The sequence below is a fragment of the Nannobrachium achirus genome (assembly GCF_963921795.1).
Source record: "Nannobrachium achirus genome assembly, chromosome: 19".
Taxonomy (NCBI): Eukaryota; Metazoa; Chordata; class Actinopteri; order Myctophiformes; family Myctophidae; genus Nannobrachium; species Nannobrachium achirus.
In genome coordinates, this window is record NC_137826.1 from 61451836 (window position 1) to 61474490 (window position 22655).

Consider the following 22655-nt stretch of genomic DNA (forward strand, 5'->3'; position numbering starts at 1 on the left):
AAGCCCATTCCCAAGATGCACTGCAATCTGTCATGGACAGATGCAGCAGTGTTACTGTAAATAGTAATAAAGAAATAAATCTGCTGCTTATTTTGTCTAAAAAACACATATTTAGCCACTTGTACGCCCCCCCCCCCCCACTGAAATGAAAATGGCTAAAACAATAGAAAGCAATAAATGAAAAAAATGTAAACTTTCCTTTTCTTTAATTACAATCTAAAAGTTTAAACTCTGGAATAGTTTAGTGTCCATGGTGTTTTTTTCTGTAAATTAGCGCCCCCTTGTGATCGCACTACAGCAACACAGCAGATCTACAGCTTGTAGATCTACAGCTTGTAGATCTACAGTTTGTAGATCTGTAGCTTGTAGATCTGCTACTTTGGACATTTTTTTTTTTAATTTATTTTTTTATCCTGAAAAGCACAGATTTACACATGATTCTTATTCAGATAATATTGTTGTGATCCTAATAGTTTACTGTATATATATATATATATATATATATATATATATATATATATATATACAGTTTACTGAGACGACAGCAGGGCTCATCAAGCTGCTTGAAATGAAGTGCCATGTTTTTATTGTCTACATATTCAGTGTGCCATGTCATTGTCAACATACATTTTAATGTTTTTATTTTATAGATAGTCAGTGTTTCATGTCAACATACATTTTAATGTTTTGATTGACAGGACATTAGACTCCCTCCCCAGTTTAATTGACCACATTTAAAACAATGTTTGATTAAACATAGAAATCCTCTCCTGGCTGTGCCCATGTTGGCACGGTGCCTAAGCCCTGCTGTATTAGTCCAGTCGTTATATGAACTGCTAGGTTTGTATTTATCCTGTCTGTACATTCTACCATACCACTCTGCTGCTCTGTTAGCTTTCTAATAGTCCAGTCGTTATATGAAAAAACCTAAAACAAATTGCAATAGTAGCAAACTCAACTGATTATGTATCCTCATTATGTCCTTAGTGAGGGAAAAAAAAGTCCCAAGGAATCCCATCAGGGGAAAGTTTTGAAAACGACCTACCTACCTTCACTTACTATACACTACACTATAAAGGAAAATATGACTCCCAAAAAATCTGCTTTAAGTGGGATGTGAGGGGTCAAACTAGGGGTTTTTAATTATTCTGAATCCATTTCAAGCATTTGTTTTGCATGAGAAACATTCCTTGGGCTAAAATCGGACCCCAAAAGACTGTGAAAATCACTAAACCATCGTTTTGAGGGGCCATTTCTTGCCCAAGGAATGTTTCTCATGCAAAACAAATGCTTGCAATGGATTCAGAATAATTAAAAACCCCTAGTTTGTCCCCTCACATCCCACTTAAAGCAGATTTTTTGGGAGTCTCTCTGCGTTCTATGATCCTATAGTTTACTGAGACGCTGCGCTGTCTCTGCGTTCTGTGTTTGTTTACCTGTTTAAGGCACTGTGGATGAAGAGTGTAAATTAAATGTATATTCAGTGATTGTATTTCATTCAAATAAAAATATAATTGGTACATTTTCTATTCATTCTCCTCACTAGAATGTGTGCTGACCATATAAGGACTTCCACCATGGCCCGTGTTACGAGCATAGATAGATTCAGTTTTCAGAGGTGGCCAGCCAGTCCCCGACCAATCAGGGTAAAGTATGGCCGTAGTTATGTTATGATGTTAACATTGTTTAGTTATGATGGTCAAAATAAAAGTTTTGAGAACCACAGTCGCTCTGAATTAAGAATGTCTGCTAAATGCCTAGATAGTAAACTACTGAATTTATAAAATGCCAGTCTCGTAGTAAATCAGTATCATACATATACTGAAGCTGGAGACGTAGGCCTACCGATATTCAGTGATTGGGTGTAATGATCAAAACCAGAACATTATAATGGTGTAAAAAATCTATAAAAAACTAAATATTTCCACACTGTAAGGCCAGTAAGGGACAAGGTGACACCTTTAAAGGGTCTGGGACATCATTTTCACACCTACATTTATCTACTGTTTATTCCATGATCACCGGCTGTCCACACCAGGCACGTACACACATAGACATCAAAGGAGGCTTGAGCCCCTGCCCTTTTACCTGTCTGTAAAAAGTGTCCTCTCCAGACCATGAATGACGTTTTCACTATGGTGAAAGAAATGCAAATGCCCCCTCTTTCCATGCCATACCTGAAGGCAGCATTCAAGAGAATTGTCTTGTCCAAACTCTCCTGAACTTGAATGCAGCATCTTATGTTGAAAGAATTGCCCTCTCTGTGTAGAAATCCATGCCGTTACGCCACATCTCCAGTATTGACTTCTGATTATGCTTAGTTTAATGTGGTTTCAAGTTCAGAGTGCTGCTCATATTCGTAACAGATGTTACAACGACAGAGTTGAGAATACGCCATACTTCATGTTAACAGGAAGAAACCCAAATCTTGCAAAAATGTGGGTTTTTGGGTCTGATTGTTACGCATACAAACATGACCACCAGAAATTGGATTCCCGTTGTGAGAAAGGGATATTTGTGGGGTACAGTAGGAACAGTCCAGCATTTCTGGTCTACAATCCACACACAGAAAAGGTGTCAAAACAACCAAGTATACAGTATACTGGCTGTTGAAATTCATCAAAGATAATAATATAATAATATATTAATATTATTAATAATATATTTATAATAATAATAGTGTGGAAGAACAAACTCAAACTGATGACTATGAGACAGAAGGCCAGGAATACAAAAAGCCTAAAAATGGAAGTGAGGCTGAAGCAGAGTAACTAACTAACCCTAACCCTGCATCAAATGGAAGAGAAGCCTAGAAGAAAATGATGAACAGGCAGATGGGTCACAAAATGTATATATATACCCTTATACCCTAACCCTAACCCTAACCCTGCATCAAATGGAAGAGAAGCCTAGAAGAAAATGATGAACAGGCAGATGGGTCACAAAATGGGTTAGGGTTAGGGTTAGGGCTAACCCTAACCCTAACAGGCAGATGGGTCACAAAATGGTGAAATTACAGAAACTGTAACTCATCATGAGAATAAAGACAGTGCAGATCCAAAATCTAGTCATAACCAAAACCAACACTATTCAAAAAGAGAATCAAAAAGAGCCCCAAAATACTTGCAGGATTACAAATCAGACTTTGACGATAAAGATGTGACAAATGCAAGTGTTGGTTATTGTTACAGGGCAATATGCGGAGTTCCCCAGACCTATAGAGATATGAGGAGTTCCCCATGCGGAGTTCCCCAGACCTATAGAGATATGAGGAGTTCCCCATGCGGAGTTCCCCAGACCTATAGAGATATGAGGAGTTCCCCATGCGGAGTTCCCCAGACCTATAGAGATATGAGGAGTTCCCCATGCGGAGTTCCCCAGACCTATAGAGATATGAGGAGTTCCCCATGCGGAGTTCCCCAGACCTATAGAGATATGAGGAGTTCCCCATGCGGAGTTCCCCAGACCCATAGAGATATGAGGAGTTCCCCATGCGGAGTTCCCCAGACCTATAGAGATATGAGGAGTTCCCCATGCGGAGTTCCCCAGACCTATAGAGATATGAGGAGTTCCCCATGCGGAGTTCCCCAGACCTATAGAGATATGAGGAGTTCCCCATGCGGAGTTCCCCATGCGGAGTTCCCCAGACCTATAGAGATATGAGGAGTTCCCCAGACCTATAGAGATATGAGGAGTTCCCCAGACCTATAGAGATATGCGGAGTTCCCCATGCGGAGTTCCCCAGACCTATAGAGATATGCGGAGTTCCCCAGACCTATAGAGATATGCGGAGTTCCCCAGACCTATAGAGATATGAGGAGTTCCCCAGACCTATAGAGATATGAGGAGTTCCCCAGACCTATAGAGATATGAGGAGTTCCCCATGCGGAGTTCCCCAGACCTATAGAGATATGAGGAGTTCCCCAGACCTATAGAGATATGAGGAGTTCCCCATGCGGAGTTCCCCAGACCTATAGAGATATGCGGAGTTCCCCATGCGGAGTTCCCCAGACCTATAGAGATATGAGGAGTTCCCCAGACCTATAGAGATATGAGGAGTTCCCCATGCGGAGTTCCCCAGACCTATAGAGATTTGCGGAGTTCCCCAGACCCTGCTGCTGAGAAGCCCTGCTGTCACCCGAATGGCAACGCGCTATGAAGGAAGAGGTCGACTCACTTAAAGAAAATGACACACTTGAACCTCCTTACCTGTGGGTAGAAATGTGGTGGGGGGGAAATGGGTTTATGCCATTAAAGAAAATGCTGAAAAGGGAACTGTCTTTAAAGCTAGATGTGTTGCAAAGGGAACTGTCTTTAAAGCTAGATGTGTTGCAAAGGGAACTGTCTTTAAAGCTAGATGTGTTGCAAAGGGAACTGTCTTTAAAGCTAGATGTGTTGCAAAGGGAACTGTCTTTAAAGCTAGATGTGTTGCAAAGGGAACTGCCTTTAAAGCTAGATGTGTTGCAAAGGGAACTGTCTTTAAAGCTAGATGTGTTGCAAAGGGAACTGCCTTTAAAGCTAGATGTGTTGCAAAGGGAACTGTCTCTAAAGCTAGATGTGTTGCAAAGGGAACTGTCTTTAAAGCTAGATGTGTTGCAAAGGGAACTGCCTTTAAAGCTAGATGTGTTGCAAAGGGAACTGTCTTTAAGGCCACATTCTCATAATATAATTCGGTTTAGTCTTGCGAATGGGAGGGGTGAAGTTGCTACATTCTTGCATATTTAATTGATACGTTTGCGCTCGCACTGCACTTTGTCATCCGAAACAAACAAGGAATCGTCCACGTCTGTCCATGGGACATGTATGTATCCAAGCTGCATAATAATGCCTCCTTCATCTCCCTGTGTTTATTAATTCTTCAAGTTCAACTCACAATGTACCCGCAGGACTGCCGCAAAATTGAGCAGGCGGTAGCCTATTTATCTGCGGTCGTCGGTCGTAAACGGGCGATCAAAAAATAAAACCAGCGGCGGCCGGAGGGACTCGCAAAATCTACCAGCAATAAACCAGAGAGCCGCGCGCGCGAGCAAGAGACCCACACATCGGCCTATATATTATAAGCCTATTATGCCTATAGCCTATATATGATATACAGCTATACAAGTGACTCCTGTGGCACTTTCCTTTTATCTAACTGTGAGCAACAACTCCTCACAAATAATACACCATGTGCGATCGAGGGAGCGGTGATCAGAAATCAATGAGGGGAGGAGGCGGCCAGAATCGTCAGAAATCTAATGAGAACAGACGGGGGGATTTAACCTTTTATAAATAACTATGGATTTAACCCGCACATGGCTCTATATAGCCTACCACAATGTTTCATTGCCTGTATTTGAGACGGATGGATTCACACCAACAGGGAAGCGTTTGCGGTAGCGCATCGAAACCACCGTTTTTTTGTGGATTTGCATTCGTTTCTTTTATTCGAAAAAGAATACGGATGCGTCTTCACACATGCCCAACCGTTGTGTATTTTCCAACAATACGTTATAGGATTCATTTTAATCGTCATAAAACGTGCCTGTGTGAATGTCGCCTAAAGCTAGATGTGTTGCAAAGGGAACTGTCTTTAAAGCTAGATGTGTTGCAAAGGCTACAACCAAGTCAACTTAATATATTAAGACAATTGTACAATATATGTTAACAATACTATATAATATAATTATTCCTAATTATGGCTAACAACGCTGGAAACCTTATAAAAGGGCCTTTTTAATGATACTAATTATTAACTATAAACTATTATTAATACTAAACCAACTAAAATAATACAAACACAACGAAGGAAACCACCATGAGACTTGACATAGTATATCCATATTTGGGTATTCCAGGATTTGGGCCTAATAATAATGACATCAGGGATCTCCATATATGGGCATAAAAGGGACAAGGACTGACAGAACTCCATATATGGACATTGATTTATTGGTTAATTAATTTTTCGCCATTGACATTGACTGCTATTTTTGAGAAAAGAAAAAACATTTTTGAATATATTCTTTTAAAAGCAAATATTTGCATATTTTGAGATGGGGGGTCCAGGGCCAAATACATGTAATTCTGGGGGTCCTTGACATGAAAACATTGGAGAACCACTGATCTAGGAGGATTTAGAATGGTGTCAAACTGAGAGCTTGTAGATCTGCCATTGTTCAACAGATTGGGTTAAAAGCCTAAACAACAATTCATAAGCCAGGCATAGGTCTTCAACAGGGGGTCCGGGACCCCTAGGGGGTCCTCAATCTGTGTGATAGAAACTTTTTTTTCCCTCCTTTTTTATTTTAACCACTTGAACCCTAAGCGTCCATATTCGGAGAACTTTAGCCAAAATTAGCAGATCTACAAGCTCACAATGCCTCGAGCTGCGAGGCGCTTTGAGCTTGTAGATCGGCTATTTCTGTTGTAGAGGGGAAAAAGAGCAGACTAAGTACAGTGTGAAAGGTCAAGTTTATCAAGTATTGACGGTTCAAGTGGTTAAATATCTGAAAACACAAATTGACATGAATCCAAAATACACTGATTATTGTGCTGTCAAACAATGTTCAAGTGGTTAGGGTTAGATATCTAATCTAACCCTAACCCTATCTAACAATGTTCAAGTGGTTACGAACCTAACCCTAACCCTATGTTCAAGTGGTTACTAACCCTAACCCTATCAAACAATGTTCAAGTGGTTAGGGTTAGATATCTAATCTAACCCTAACCCTATCTAACAATGTTCAAGTGGTTACGAACCTAACCCTAACCCTAAGTTCAAGTGGTTACTAACCCTAACCCTATCAAACAATGTTCAAGTGGTTAGGGTTAGATATCTAATCTAACCCTAACCCTATCTAACAATGTTCAAGTGGTTACTAACCTAACCCTAACCCTATGTTCAAGTGGTTACTAACCCTAACCTTATCAAACAATGTTCAAGTGGTTAGGGTTAGATATCTAATCTAACCCTAACCCTATCTAACAATGTTCAAGTGGTTACGAACCTAACCCTAACCCTATGTTCAAGTGGTTACTAACCCTAACCCTATCAAACAATGTTCAAGTGGTTAGGGTTAGATATCTAATCTAACCCTAACCCTATCTAACAATGTTCAAGTGGTTACGAACCTAACCCTAACCCTAAGTTCAAGTGGTTACTAACCCTAACCCTATCAAACAATGTTCAAGTGGTTAGGGTTAGATATCTAATCTAACCCTAACCCTATCTAACAATGTTCAAGTGGTTACTAACCTAACCCTAACCCTATGTTCAAGTGGTTACTAACCCTAACCCTATCAAACAATGTTCAAGTGGTTAGGGTTAACCACTAACCCTAACCCTAAGTGGTTAAAGGACTGAAAACGTTGAAGACCCTTGGCCTAAGGTAAAAGCTTTTCAATCAACAGAGAGAAGGCAGACAACCAAAAAAACACACCAAAATACAGAGAATATTCAATCCACTGAACTTTATTAAATTGAACAAAAAGTAAACTTAAAACGCCACCCACACAAAACACTTTGTGAAAACTCGTTTTTATTGAGCAAAAAAAAAAAAAATGCAAGAGCCAAAAAACACTGAAATGAGTTCAGTCTGTGTGTGAGTGTGTGTGTGCGTGTGAAAAGTGTGTCTGTGTGAGTGTGTGTGTGAGACACCAAGAAGTTACACAAGACGACCACAAAAAACACTTTAATACATAAATTAAATGTTTTACATTCAAGCCTCGAAAAAACAAACTTTGTTTAATTTTGTTCTCTTTTTTTTTTATTTACAAAACACAGACCTGAAAATGCGGCTCCAAAATACTAGAATGTATTTTATTTATTCTCGTTTATTTCTTCGTCTTTCTGAGGAATTAAAAAAATATTCTTCTTTTTCTTCTTCAAAGAAAACAAACTCAGATGGCACACAGGAAACAGGAAGTAGGAAACAGGAAGTGTTAGAGTGTTTGTCCCGCCTCCTCCACTTCCTCCTCTACTTCCTGTTTGATCTCCTTGGCTCCGCCCCCTTCCTCCTCCACTTCCTCTTCCTGTTTGAGGGCGAACTGACAGGAAGTGGGCGGGGTTTCCTCTTCCTGTTTGAAGGCGGACAGAGGATGCTGATTGGACGGCGAGCTGGGAGAGGGCGTGGCCTCGCCGAACGAACACGTCTGGAAAACATTAAGTTAAGATTATTAATTAAGTTAAGGTTAATATTATTAATTAAGTTAAGATTAATACTATTAATTAAGTTAAGATTAATATTATTAATTAAGTTAATAACACGTTTACACAACCCTGACCCTAACGAACACGTATAGAAAACGATGTCAAATATGGTCACATATTGTATATTATAATTAAGTTGTATCATGAACAATTAAACATTAATAGTAGATTTGTAATAACATTATTATTATAATTCATACTTACATTCTTATAATCTTCATAACAGGAAGGATGGTACGTCTGTGGACACACAACACATCAAGTTACACACTGCTCTGTGTGTGTGTGTGTGTGTGCGTGCGTGCGTGCGTGCGTGTGTACGTGCGTGTGTGTGTTGTGACGGTCCGCCCTTAACGCAATGTCGCTTCATTCACAAAACGTTACTCCCATTCACAACTCTAGCCAGCCAATCGCATCCCTTTCATCTCCGCAGCGCTGCAACGCGCGTCATCTTGAAATCAGGAAGTCATTCACTGCTCTGGTGCTCTGTGTCTCGCAAACAACGGCAGAAGCGGCGGCGTTCCGTCTGTCAGTTCTGTATATGTTCCTTCCCCGGTCCTTCCACACAGCAGGGATACTATAGTAGTAGCGTCTGAGCCTTTAGCTGACCGCGTGTTAAAGTCCGCGTCGGCAGGGTTTTAAAGAGGAGCTACATTATCTGGATCGTCTGGAGGCTACAGGCTACGTTACACAGACGTCGGCGGTAAACGGTGGATCGGGACCCGGCCTTTCATTCCGGTGGATCCGCCTTATAACAACGCCACGGCACCGAGGTACTGTACAGTGGAGAGTGTGGAACGCTGAGGAGCGTCGGTCTTGTGAAGAGGCTTATAACTTAACAGGAGAGCAAACAGCTGAGTGGGGGGGAGTTTGTTTGAGCATCCCATTTTCTTTATTTTCTTTGTTGGTCCTTTGGGGAAGTTGTTATTTTGAGTTGAGAGTGAAACAAACTGAACTGTGTGAAAGCAAACCGAACTGAACTATTTTTGTTTAATAAATCCTGACAAAGGTGTTTCTTTTTGTTGAAACAATGACTCGGAGTGTTGTCCTTTTGAACTGCTTTATTATTACTGTGTTTGGTCCATTTCTATGTCATTTGTTGATGTGCATTCAAGGTATTTGGTGTGTGGTATTTAGTAAAATACGTTTTATGGGTTCATGGTACCAATTTAATCTAACCCTAACCCTAACCCTTTATGGGTTCATGGTACTAATTTTACATGTAATCCATGTGGAGGGTTGTCACAAACTTTAAGTGTACACTATTTAAAAATTGTGGGATGAAAAGCCGTCTGGCAAACCAAGCGAAAAACTTAGGGGGTCGTGGCCTGAAAAGGTCAAGAAACACTGCTTTAATGAATGTTTTATTCATGACACTTTACATCACATTTAAAAATCTTTACAGTCATAGATTCTGCATTTACCTTGCACATGTCTTATCATGTTCCCCCTTATTTTTAACTAAATATATATCTTCCATCCTGTCTCCCTTTGAGAACAGTGGGGAAGCACTACTGTTACAGGGTTAGGGTTAACTACAGTACTGCGTACTGCTTGTTGACACTCTATCCGTAGATAGAACAGTAGAGTTAGTTAGTTAGTTACAGGGTTAGGGTTAACTACAGTACTACTTACTGCTTGTTGACGCTCTAACCGCGATTCATGACTCATCTCCATGTTTAAATGATTGACATTTGGAGTTTTCAGCTGATTCCCCTAGTAACGATATGAACTGTGGGTAATTCCTTTGCCAAAGGCTGCAAATGTACGGACTTAAGGAAAGTCAACAAAAAGGGGCGTTCCCGCACCCTCACGGACTTACCCATTTACATTGGAACAACCCTCAAGTCCTTAAGCCACAACGTGAACCCGCACGTTGACTTTGGCCAAGTCAGTGAGTCAACAAGTCAACGGATTGGAGTTGGGCTTTTATAGACTCACCACACAGTAAAGTCAGTGAGTCAGCAAGTCAACAGATTGGAATTGGGCCTTTATAGACTCACCACACAGTAAAGTCAGTGAGTCAGCAAGTCAACGGATTGGAGTTGGGCTTTTATAGACTCACCACACAGTAAAGTCAGTGAGTCAGCAAGTCAACGGATTGGAGTTGGGCCTTTATAGACTCACCACACAGTAAAGTCAGTGAGTCAGCAAGTCAACGGATTGGAGTTGGGCCTTTATAGACTCACCACACAGTAAAGTCAGTGAGTCAGCAAGTCAACGGATTGGAATTGGGCCTTTATAGACTCACCACACAGTAAAGTCAGTGAGTCAGCAAGTCAACGGATTGGAGTTGGGCTTTTATAGACTCACCACACAGTAAAGTCAGTGAGTCAGCAAGTCAACGGATTGGAGTTGGGCCTTTATAGACTCACCACACAGTAAAGTCAGTGAGTCAGCAAGTCAACAGATTGGAATTGGGCCTTTATAGACTCACCACACAGTAAAGTCAGTGAGTCAGCAAGTCAACAGATTGGAGTTGGGCCTTTATAGACTCACCACAGAGTAAAGTCAGTGAGTCAGCAAGTCAACGGATTGGAGTTGGGCCTTTATAGACTAACCACAGAGTAAAGTCAGTGAGTCAGCAAGTCAACAGATTGGAATTGGGCCTTTATAGACTCACCACACAGTAAAGTCAGTGAGTCAGCAAGTCAACGGATTGGAGTTGGGCCTTTATAGACTCACCACACAGTAAAGTCAGTGAGTCAGCAAGTCAACAGATTGGAATTGGGCCTTTATAGACTCACCACACAGTAAAGTCAGTGAGTCAGCAAGTCAACGGATTGGAGTTGGGCCTTTATAGACTAACCACACAGTAAAGTCAGTGAGTCAGCAAGTCAACAGATTGGAATTGGGCCTTTATAGACTCACCACACAGTAAAGTCAGTGAGTCAGCAAGTCAACGGATTGGAGTTGGGCCTTTATAGACTAACCACACAGTAAAGTCAGTGAGTCAGCAAGTCAACAGATTGGAGTTGGGCCTTTATAGACTCACCACAGAGTAAAGTCAGTGAGTCAGCAAGTCAACAGATTGGAATTGGGCCTTTATAGACTCACCACACAGTAAAGTCAGTGAGTCAGCAAGTCAACAGATTGGAGTTGGGCCTTTATAGACTCACCACAGAGTAAAGTCAGTGAGTCAGCAAGTCAACAGATTGGAATTGGGCCTTTATAGACTCACCACACAGTAAAGTCAGTGAGTCAGCAAGTCAACAGATTGGAGTTCGGCCTTTATAGACTAACCACACAGTAAAGTCAGTGAGTCAGCAAGTCAACAGATTGGAGTTGGGCCTTTATAGACTCACCACACAGTAAAGTCTGCTAGCTCCTTTCAGAACCTCTCCTGAGTCCCTCTGCTATGCAGCTCTGTGTGATTTAAACTCATGACATGAAGAGTGAGGAGCTGCATAGCGGAGGGAGACGACAGGTTCTGAAAGGAGCTAAAAGTCTGCAAAGAATGCCAGGCGAACGTATAGGCCTATGCTGGCTGCATATACAAGTGTAAATGAGCCTGCCTACCAGAGTATTGTTATGCAAAGCAGACAGGACAGGCAGGGGATTGAAGTGTTGACCGAGCCGTCGAGCCGTCACACAACTTGACGACGTGCGTGACGGGTGTGCGTGCGTACAGCTTGATATGTGTGGGCTCGCCGAGCCCAACCGAGCCCACAGCATCTCACCCCTGGTGCTATGCTATATAGTTAGTAGGTTAGTTACCTTGTCGTCCACTCTGATGGTGTTCTTCAGATGTGTATATATATTATAATGAGTGTATATATAGTGTTATGGTATAATTGTTAGTAGATTAGTTAGTCATTAGGTTACCTTGTCGTCCACTCTGATGGTGTTCTTCAGATGTGTATATATATAATAATGAGTGTATATATAGTGTTATGGTATAATTGTTAGTAGATTAGTTAGTCATTAGGTTACCTTGTCGTCCACTCTGATGGTGTTCTTCAGATGTGTATATATATTATAATGAGTGTATATATAGTGTTATGGTATAATTGTTAGTAGATTAGTTAGTCATTAGGTTACCTTGTCGTCCACTCTGATGGCGTTCTTCAGATGTGTATATATATAATAATGAGTGTATATATAGTGTTATGGTATAATTGTTAGTAGATTAGTTAGTCATTAGGTTACCTTGTCGTCCACTCTGATGGCGTTCTTCAGATGTGTATATATATAATAATGAGTGTATATATAGTGTTATGGTATAATTGTTAGTAGATTAGTTAGTCATTAGGTTACCTTGTCGTCCACTCTGATGGTGTTCTTCAGATGTGTATATATATAATAATGAGTGTATATATAGTGTTATGGTATAATTGTTAGTAGATTAGTTAGTCATTAGGTTACCTTGTCGTCCACTCTGATGGCGTTCTTCAGATGTGTATATATATAATAATGAGTGTATATATAGTGTTATGGTATAATTGTTAGTAGATTAGTTAGTCATTAGGTTACCTTGTCGTCCACTCTGATGGCGTTCTTCAGATGTGTATATATATAATAATGAGTGTATATATAGTGTTATGGTATAATTGTTAGTAGATTAGTTAGTCATTAGGTTACCTTGTCGTCCACTCTGATGGTGTTCTTCAGATGTGTATATATATTATAATGAGTGTATATATAGTGTTATGGTATAATTGTTAGTAGATTAGTTAGTCATTAGGTTACCTTGTCGTCCACTCTGATGGTGTTCTTCAGATGTGTATATATATTATAATGAGTGTATATATAGTGTTATGGTATAATTGTTAGTAGATTAGTTAGTCATTAGGTTACCTTGTCGTCCACTCTGATGGCGTTCTTCAGATGTGTATATATATAATAATGAGTGTATATATAGTGTTATGGTATAATTGTTAGTAGATTAGTTAGTCATTAGGTTACCTTTTCGTCCACTCTGATGGCGTTCTTCAGATGTGTATATATATAATAATGAGTGTATATATAGTGTTATGGTATAATTGTTAGTAGATTAGTTAGTCATTAGGTTACCTTGTCGTCCACTCTGATGGCGTTCTTCAGATGTGTATATATATAATAATGAGTGTATATATAGTGTTATGGTATAATTGTTAGTAGATTAGTTAGTCATTAGGTTACCTTGTCGTCCACTCTGATGGTGTTCTTCAGATGTGTATATATATAATAATGAGTGTATATATAGTGTTATGGTATAATTGTTAGTAGATTAGTTAGTCATTAGGTTACCTTGTCGTCCACTCTGATGGTGTTCTTCAGATGTGTATATATATAATAATGAGTGTATATATAGTGTTATGGTATAATTGTTAGTAGATTAGTTAGTCATTAGGTTACCTTGTCGTCCACTCTGATGGCGTTCTTCAGATGTGTATATATATAATAATGAGTGTATATATAGTGTTATGGTATAATTGTTAGTAGATTAGTTAGTCATTAGGTTACCTTGTCGTCCACTCTGATGGTGTTCTTCAGATGTGTATATATATAATAATGAGTGTATATATAGTGTTATGGTATAATTGTTAGTAGATTAGTTAGTCATTAGGTTACCTTGTCGTCCACTCTGATGGCGTTCTTCAGATGTGTATATATATAATAATGAGTGTATATATAGTGTTATGGTATAATTGTTAGTAGATTAGTTAGTCATTAGGTTACCTTGTCGTCCACTCTGATGGCGTTCTTCAGATGTGTATATATATAATAATGAGTGTATATATAGTGTTATGGTATAATTGTTAGTAGATTAGTTAGTCATTAGGTTACCTTGTCGTCCACTCTGATGGTGTTCTTCAGATGTGTGTATAAACAGTGTTATGGTAAAGTATAGTATGGTATAGTGATATGGTTGGTAGGTTAGTTAGTAGGTTAGTTAGTAGGTTAGTTAGTAGGTTAGTTAGTAGGTTAGTTAGTAGGTTAGTAGGTCAGTAGGTTACCTTGTCATCCACTCTGATAGCGTTCTTCAGATGCCATTCTTCCTCCTCTTCCTCCCAGTACATCTCAAAGGGTTCTGAACAGATCTCACAGCTCTACACACACACCCACACACACACACACACACACACACACACACACACACACACACACACACACACACACACACACACACACACACACACAGAGTTATACATCTTGGATACTTCCTGAACACAGAGCTCAATACAGAATATGATCAACTCAGTGTTGAGGGTAGTGTGTTGCTCATGGACACTTCCACACGTTGCTGGCCTGGAATCGAACCTGCGACACCCAGGGCTCTGGTCACAACATTGAATCATGTCTAGGGTACCAAGCCGAGGGCCACAACATTGAATCATGTCTAGGGTACCAAGCCGAGGGCCACAACATTGAATCATGTCTAGGGTACCAAGCCGAGGGCCACAACATTGAATCATGTCTAGGGTACCAAGCTGAGGGTCACAACATTGAATCATGTCTAGGGTACCAAGCCCAGGGCCACAACATTGAATCATGTCTAGGGTACCAAGCCGAGGGCTACAACATTGAATTATGTCTAGGGTACCAAGCTGAGGGTCAAAACATTGAATCATGTCTAGGGTACCAAGCTGAGGGCCACAACATTGAATCATGTCTAGGGTACCAAGCCCAGGGCTACAACATTGAATTATGTCTAGGGTACCAAGCCGAGGGCCACAACATTGAATCATGTCTAGGGTACCAAGCCAAGGGCCACAACATTGAATTATGTCTAGGGTACCAAGCCGAGGGCCACAACATTGAATTATGTCTAGGGTACCAAGCCGAGGGCCAAAACATTGAATCATGTCTAGGGTACCAAGCCCAGGGCCACAACATTGAATCATGTCTAGGGTACCAAGCTGAGGGCCACAACATTGAATCATGTCTAGGGTACCAAGCCGAGGGCCACAACATTGAATCATGTCTAGGGTACCAAGCCGAGGGCCACAACATTGAATCATGTCTAGGGTACCAAGCCGAGGGCCACAACATTGAATCATGTCTAGGGTACCAAGCCCAGGGCCACAACATTGAATCATGTCTAGGGTACCAAGCCGAGGGCCACAACATTGAATTATGTCTAGGGTACCAAGCTGAGGGCCACAACATTGAATCATGTCTAGGGTACCAAGCCGAGGGCCACAACATTGAATTATGTCTAGGGTACCAAGCCGAGGGCCACAACATTGAATCATGTCTAGGGTACCAAGCCGAGGGCCACAACATTGAATTATGTCTAGGGTACCAAGCTGAGGGCCACAACATTGAATCATGTCTAGGGTACCAAGCCGAGGGCCACAACATTGAATTATGTCTAGGGTACCAAGCCGAGGGCCACAACATTGAATTATGTCTAGGGTACCAAGCCCAGGGCCACAACATTGAATCATGTCTAGGGTACCAAGCCGAGGGCCACAACATTGAATCATGTCTAGGCTACCAAGCCGAGGGCCACAACATTGCAGGGGGCGACGGTGGCGTTCCCGCTACTCCAGCGACAGTTCAGCTATCGTCGTTGTCGGGTGAAAATCGTGTATGTCCAAAACCGTTTCTTTTGCATTTATAATTTTAAAAATGATTTAAACTAGTGAAAACAGCAGATCTACAAGCACACAGCGCCTCGCACGCGCTGTGTGCTTGTAGATCTGCTGTTTTCACTACTTTTGTGCGACGGCCTTGTTTGATCAAGCAGGGCTTTACCTTGCGAAAGAACATACACATTTTGAGGTTTTCCACCCGACAACGACGATATACTAGTGTTGTTGCTTCTCTTATACCACCATTATTACTGGGGTTGGGCCTGAATGATAATAATGATAATAACATCACCTCGTCCACTACATCCTGTGCAGCCTTGACGGAGGTGATGGAGGTGATGGTATACAGTATATGGTTAGGTTTAGGTTTAGGGTTAGGGTTAGGTTTAAGGTACCTCATCCACTACATCCTGTGCAGCCTTGACGGAGGTGATGGAGGTGATGGAATACAGTATAATAAGGGTTAGGGTTAGGTTTAGGTTTAGGGTTAGGTTTAGGGTTAGGGTTAGGTTTAAGGTACCTCATCCACTACATCCTGTGCAGCCTTGACGGAGGTCACGACGTCCTTCTGTTTGGAAGCTTCCTGGTTCTTCTGGACTTCCTCCTCGTTGACCTTCTCAAAGAAGTGACTCTTGGAGCGTTCCTCGAGGTCAGCTACTTCCTCAAACTCTATCCAGTCCTGATACAACATATACACATTACAACATATACACATTACAACATATACATATATATGTATATACTCTTGGAGCGTTCCTCAAGGTCAGCAACCTCCTCAAACTCTATCCAGTCCTGATACAACATATACACATATACATTACAACATATACATATACATATATATACACACGACTAGTTTATGGACATTACAGAGGCTTCAATCTGCAGGCCTCACAACTAGTTTATGGACATTACAGAGGCTTCAATCTGCAGACCTCTCACAACTAGTTTATGGACATTACAGAGGCTTCAATCTACAGGCCTCTCACAACTAGTTTATGGACATTACAGAGGCTTCAATCTGCAGGCCTCACAACTAGTTTATGGACATTACAGAGGCTTCAATCTGCAGGCCTCTCACAAGTAGTTTATGGACATTACAGAGGCTTCAATCTGCAGGCCTCACAACTAGTTTATCGACATTACAGAGGCTTCAATCTGCAGACCTCTCACAACTAGTTTATGGACATTACAGAGGCTTCAATCTGCAGACCTCTCACAACTAGTTTATGGACATTACAGAGGCTTCAATCTGCAGACCTCTCACAACTAGTTTATGGACATTACAGAGGCTTCAATCTGCAGGCCTCACAACTAGTTTATTGACATTACAGAGGCTTCAATCTGCAGGCCTCACAACTAGTTTATTTATTTCGGTACCCATCCCTACTCCCTAGCTTCCATTAGAACTACAGACTCTATGCTTTTCTTAGATGACTATTTCTATGCGTGCGTGTGTGTGTGTGTGTGTGTGTGTGTGTGTGTGTGTGTGTGTGTGTGTGTGTGTGCGTGTAATGTATTGTTTATGTGTGTGCGTACCGTCAGACTGTAGTACCAGCGTCGGTGTGTGACCTTGCGGCTGACGTCCTTCTCAGAGCGGTTGTGTCTGTAATGCCAGTCCAGATGGTCTGCATAGACGTCAGTCTGAGACGCTGTGAACCGCATCCCACAAGAGTAGCACTGGATGCCAGTGTAGAGCTTCACCACGATGCATTCATACCGTCTGTAATATACATATATATATATACATGTTATAGTAGCACTGGATGCCAGTGTAGAGCTTCACCACTATGCACTCATATCTCCTGTAATATATATATATATACACATGTTATAGTAGTGTAACAGGAAGTGATGTCATACTAACTGTTTGAGGTCATCCAGGTTAAAGGAAGTGATGTCATACTAACAGGAAGTGATGTCATACTAACTGTTTAAGGTCTTCCAGGTTAAAGGAAGTGATGTCATACTAACAGGAAGTGATGTCATACTAACTGTTTAAGGTCTTCCAGGTTAAAGGAAGTGATATCATACTAACAGGACGTGATGTTAAGGTCATCCAGGTTAAAGGAAGTGATGTCATACTAACAGGAAGTGATGTCATACTAACTGTTTAAGGTCTTCCAGGTTAAAGGAAGTGATATCATACTAACAGGAAGTGATGTCATACTAACTGTTTAAGGTCGTCCAGGTTAAAGGAAGTGATGTCATACTAACAGGACGTGATGTCATACTAACTGTTTAAGGTCGTCCATGTTAAAGGAAGTGATGTCATACTAACAGGAAGTGATGTCATACTAACAGGAAGTGATGTCAGACTAACTGTTTAAGGTCGTCCAGGTTAAAGGAAGTGATGTCATACTAACTGTTTAAGGTCGTCCAGGTTAAAGGAAGTGATGTCATACTAACTATTTAAGGTCGTCCAGGTTAAAGGAAGTGATGTCATACTAACTATTTAAGGTCGTCCAGGTTAAAGGAAGTGATGTCATACTAACTGTTTAAGGTCGTCCAAGGTTAAAGGAAGTGATGTCATACTAACTGTTTAAGGTCGTCCAGGTTAAAGGAAGTGATGTCATACTAACTGTTTAAGGTTGTCCTAGTCTCCCGTAGCCAGACAACTATTCCACAATCTCTGAATGCTATATAGAGTCTGGAACAGCAGCTCCCGAACGGCGAGTATCGAAAACGGGCATTAACGTTCTAAACAATATATTTTAAAATTTCATTTCTGCTAAGCAGCAAGCTAAACATGCTTATATGATTTTTATTTATATAATGATAAATATGTGTGATGTGAGACTGAAACGGAAGTGACGTGGGGGCTTCACTTCCGCTTCATCTCGCACTCGCCGTTTCTTCCCCGGTGCGCCAGACTGTATGCCGGGAGCATTTGACCAAATCGCGGAGGCAACAGTCTGGCCACACGAGACTAAGGTCGTCCAGGTTAAAGGAAGTGATGTCATACTAACTGTTTAAGGTCGTCCAGGTTAAAGGAAGTGATGTCATACTAACTGTTTAAGGTCGTCCAGGTTAAAGGAAGTGATGTCATACTAACTGTTTAAGGTCGTCCAGGTTAAAGGAAGTGATGTCATACTAACTGTTTAAGGTCGTCCAGGTTAAAGGAAGTGATGTCATACTAACTGTTTAAGGTCGTCCAGGTTAAAGGAAGTGATGTCAGGAACGTCTTCCTCCTCAGGCTCCTCCTCTTCCTCTTCTTCCTCAACTGGAGCCGGAGGTTCTACAAGAAGAACACAGCCGGCTGGTATCAGTTTAGTTGGCCACGCCCCCCGCAACTTTATCATCAATTCTAACATAAATGGGACCATAATTGCACAAAACGCATATCATGGTGATTGAAAGGCAGTTTTTCACTAGTGACAGGAACCATTAAGTATTTATGATAAAGTTTAATAGAAAATCAAAGGGGAAAACGAATGGGGTCCAATGTAGACACATTCTTTTTGGTACCTCGCGGGGAGAAAACAGCGCAACTAGCGGCAAAACATAGGAAGTTTAAGTTCCGTGTTGGATTCGTAGCGGCCAAACATAGGAGGTTTTAGTTCCGTGTTGGATTCGTTTTAAATCGGGGGAACTATGCCCCTGGTGGCGACTTAATTCGCAAAAAATGACGCCCAAAAACCCCATTGACTTTTAATGGGGGACTCCGAGAAAAGAAAACAGAAACTTTGGCGCCACATTACTCTGCCATACTTTTGCCAAGCAACGTGATTTAAACTTTAAAACGCGCACACGACTTTGGACTTTTTCCGGACAAAAGGGACAAGCTGTGGTTGATTAAGCCCCACCCCCACTGTATTCCTATTGGCTGGGCTTTAAACATCCATAACTCCAGTTCACAGCATGGCACCATCTTGAAACTTGGTGTCTGGACTTAAACGGCCAATAGGGACTTATTACTTAAGCCCCCCCCCTCCTTGGAAGCCCCGCCCCTATCTTCCAAATGGCTGAGCTTTAAACAGCTATAACCCCAGTTTGCAGCATGGTACCATCTCGAAACTGACTGTATGTATTTACACAGCCTATAGGAATGAGCTATAATTGCGGAAGCCCTGCCCTCTCTCTTCCTATTGGCTGAGCTTTAAACATCCATAACTCCAGTTTGCAGCATTGTACTGTCTCGACATTTGGTGGGTGTAATTACATGGCCAATAGGAATGATCTGTAATTGCTTAAGCCCCACCCCCTCTGTCTTCCTATTGGCTGGGCTTTAAACAGCCATAACTCCACTTCCCAACATGTTACTGGTCTCAAACTCGGTGGTTGGTCCCACAGACCTAACGGCTACCCGCTAATGCTAACCTCTACTTCCGTTAATGCTAATGCTAAAAATGCTATTGCTAAAATGCTAATGTTAAAATTATTTAATGCTAATGCTAAAATTATTTAATGCTAATGCTAAAATGCTAATGTTAAAATTATTTAATGCTAATGCTAACATGCTAATTCTACAAATGCTAATGCACAAATTTAGTGAGCTGCAGGCACACTTTTCTAGTATTACCAATACTGAGCAGTAGAGGGGTGTTAGGGTGTAATACCAGTACTGACCACTAGAGGGGTGTGTTGGGGGCGTGGCAGCAGGGATGATTCCAGTAGAGATCAGTTTCGTCAGGAGCTCGTTCACGTCCATCTGACCGAAGTGACTCTCTGCAGCCAGAGGGGGCGCCACTAAAACACACCAGTTAAAACACCACTTAGATACAGAAAGTAGTAGTTACCAAAGTGGCTTAATAACAATAACAATAATAATAACAATAATAATACCTGTCTGGGTGAAAGGCACAGTGTTTTGAGGCAGGAAGGCCTGAGTCATGTTGGGTATCATGGAGACCTGAAACACAACCACATGTTACCATGACAACCACATGTTCCACAACCACATGTTACCATGACAACCTCATGTTACCATGACAACCTGAGTCATGTTGGGTATCATGGAGACCTGAAACACAACCACGTTACCATGACAACCACATGTTACCATGACAACCACATGTTACCATGACAACCACATGTTCCACAACCACATGTTACCATGACAACCACATGTTACCATGACGACCACTTGTTACCATGACGACCACACGTTACCATGACGACCACACGTTACCATGACGACCACACGTTACCATGACAACCACACGTTACCATGACAACCACACGTTACCATGACAACCACACGTTACCATGACAACCACACGTTACCATGACAACCACATGTTACCATGACAACCACATGTTACCACGGTGACAGACAGACAGCTACCTGTTGGTGGGCCTGTTATAATTATTACATAATAACCAGTAAGACTCCCTAATCGGGAGATAAGCGACCGTTGGTCGCTTATCTCCACAATCTGTCGGTAGATAATGCCGGTCTTATATAAGGGTCATTTGTGTACGGTGTGATGTCATACTGATGTCAGCAGTGTGATGTCATACTGATGTCAGCAGCTATGTCTCTATATATGGAGTTGTATGTTGTTCGTGTCCAAATATGGGGCTTGTGAGGTCAGACTTAGTGAGATTCGTCGGTTATCTCCATATATGGAGGGATGTGTTGGTTATCTCCATATCTGGAGATTCAACCTTCAACGTGTAACTATGGCTACCTAACGACTAGCCACATGACGTGAAGGTGAGTGAGGGTCTTTGTAACAGCCACCCCCAGATTTCCTGTGGAAATCTGTACAATATCGAGAAGGCCCGAACGGAAACTCTTAGTCAACTGGCCACCCCATCAAAGAGTAAAGGGACATCAAGGCCTCTCTCTTGTCAATGGGCTGGTGTCGGCCACCCCGTACGGGTTCTATTCTGAGGTGATAGCCTGCCACCCCGTTAGTAGGCAGGGGTCCCGACAAGCCAAGGGGTCGATTGCACCAGCTTCCTCCTGCCGCGAAGGGTGCCAGCATGACTCACACCATCCTTCCTAGACGATTTTGACATCTTGTTACTAATCTGTCGGTAGATAATGCCGGTCTTATATAAGGGTCATTTGTGTACGGTGTGGTGTCATACTGATGTCAGCAGTGTGATGTCATACTGATGCGGAGATATGAGCATTGGGTCAGATCTGCTATTTCCACTATTATTTTTAGTATAAAGTTAGTTATTGATTACCTGTTGGGGGGTCCAGGGTGTATAAAGTTAGTTATTGATTACCTGTTGGGGGGGTCCGGGGTTGTAGAAGGCCGGGGGTCCCAGGGGACCAGCGGAGTACTGGGGTGCAGGCATGGAGCTGAAGGGGGCCTGTCCGGGCCCACCCATAGGCCCACCGATTGGTCCGCCCATGGGCCCACCCATGGGCGGACCACCCATTGGGCCACCCATGGGCCCACCCATGGGTGGGCCACTCATAGGCCCACCCATGGGTGGGCCACCCATAGGCCCACCCATGGGGGGGTGTAAGGAGTGGGGCGGGCCAGAGGGGTATCTGGGCGGAGCTTGTTCAAAGTGCATGGCCATTGGCTGATGGAAGGGCTGAACAAAACCAAGAGGATATTAAGACATCACTGTATGGTTATTATTACCAGTAAGACTCCCTAAGGGAGAGAAGCCACCGTCAGGTCGCAGCGTGATTTTAGGGCAAAATGTGTAGGAGCAGTGTCCAAACATGTGTTTGAAAAAATCGGCCTGATGGTGGCGCTATATGGGACAGATCCATGTTGAAGACATGAGTGTAGACATACTGTGTACCGATTTGCGTGATTTTAGGGCAAAATCTGTAGGAGTAGTGTCCAAAAATGTGTTTAAAAAAATTGTCCTGAAGGTGGCGCTAAATGAGACAGATCCATGTTGATGACATGAGTGTAGAGCAAGTGTGTAACGATTTGCATGATTTTAGGTAAAAATTTGTAGGAGCAGTGTCCAAAAATGTGTTTCGCAAGAATCGGCCTCATGGTGGCGCTAGAAGAGGGTCATGT

The 22655-nt window shown here is 41.9% G+C and overlaps 1 protein-coding gene across 4 annotated transcripts in view; it reads right to left on the reverse strand.

Moving 5' to 3' along the window:
• Positions 1-7491: 7491 nt before the first annotated feature.
• Positions 7492-22655, reverse strand: part of pcf11 (PCF11 cleavage and polyadenylation factor subunit) — a 62150-nt gene continuing 46986 nt past the window's right edge. For all 4 annotated transcript variants that reach the window (XM_080749646.1, XM_080749647.1, XM_080749645.1 and 1 more), the window contains 9 exons: positions 21895-22212; positions 20497-20563; positions 20281-20400; positions 18853-18949; positions 17251-17434; positions 16232-16390; positions 14131-14223; positions 8396-8431; positions 7492-8133 (listed from right to left, as the gene is read on the reverse strand). In XM_080749646.1, the coding sequence (XP_080605772.1) occupies positions 7924-8133; positions 8396-8431; positions 14131-14223; positions 16232-16390; positions 17251-17434; positions 18853-18949; positions 20281-20400; positions 20497-20563; positions 21895-22212 (1284 nt within the window). In that variant the 3' untranslated portion in view covers positions 7492-7923. The remainder of the gene's footprint in view (positions 8134-8395; positions 8432-14130; positions 14224-16231; positions 16391-17250; positions 17435-18852; positions 18950-20280; positions 20401-20496; positions 20564-21894; positions 22213-22655) is intronic.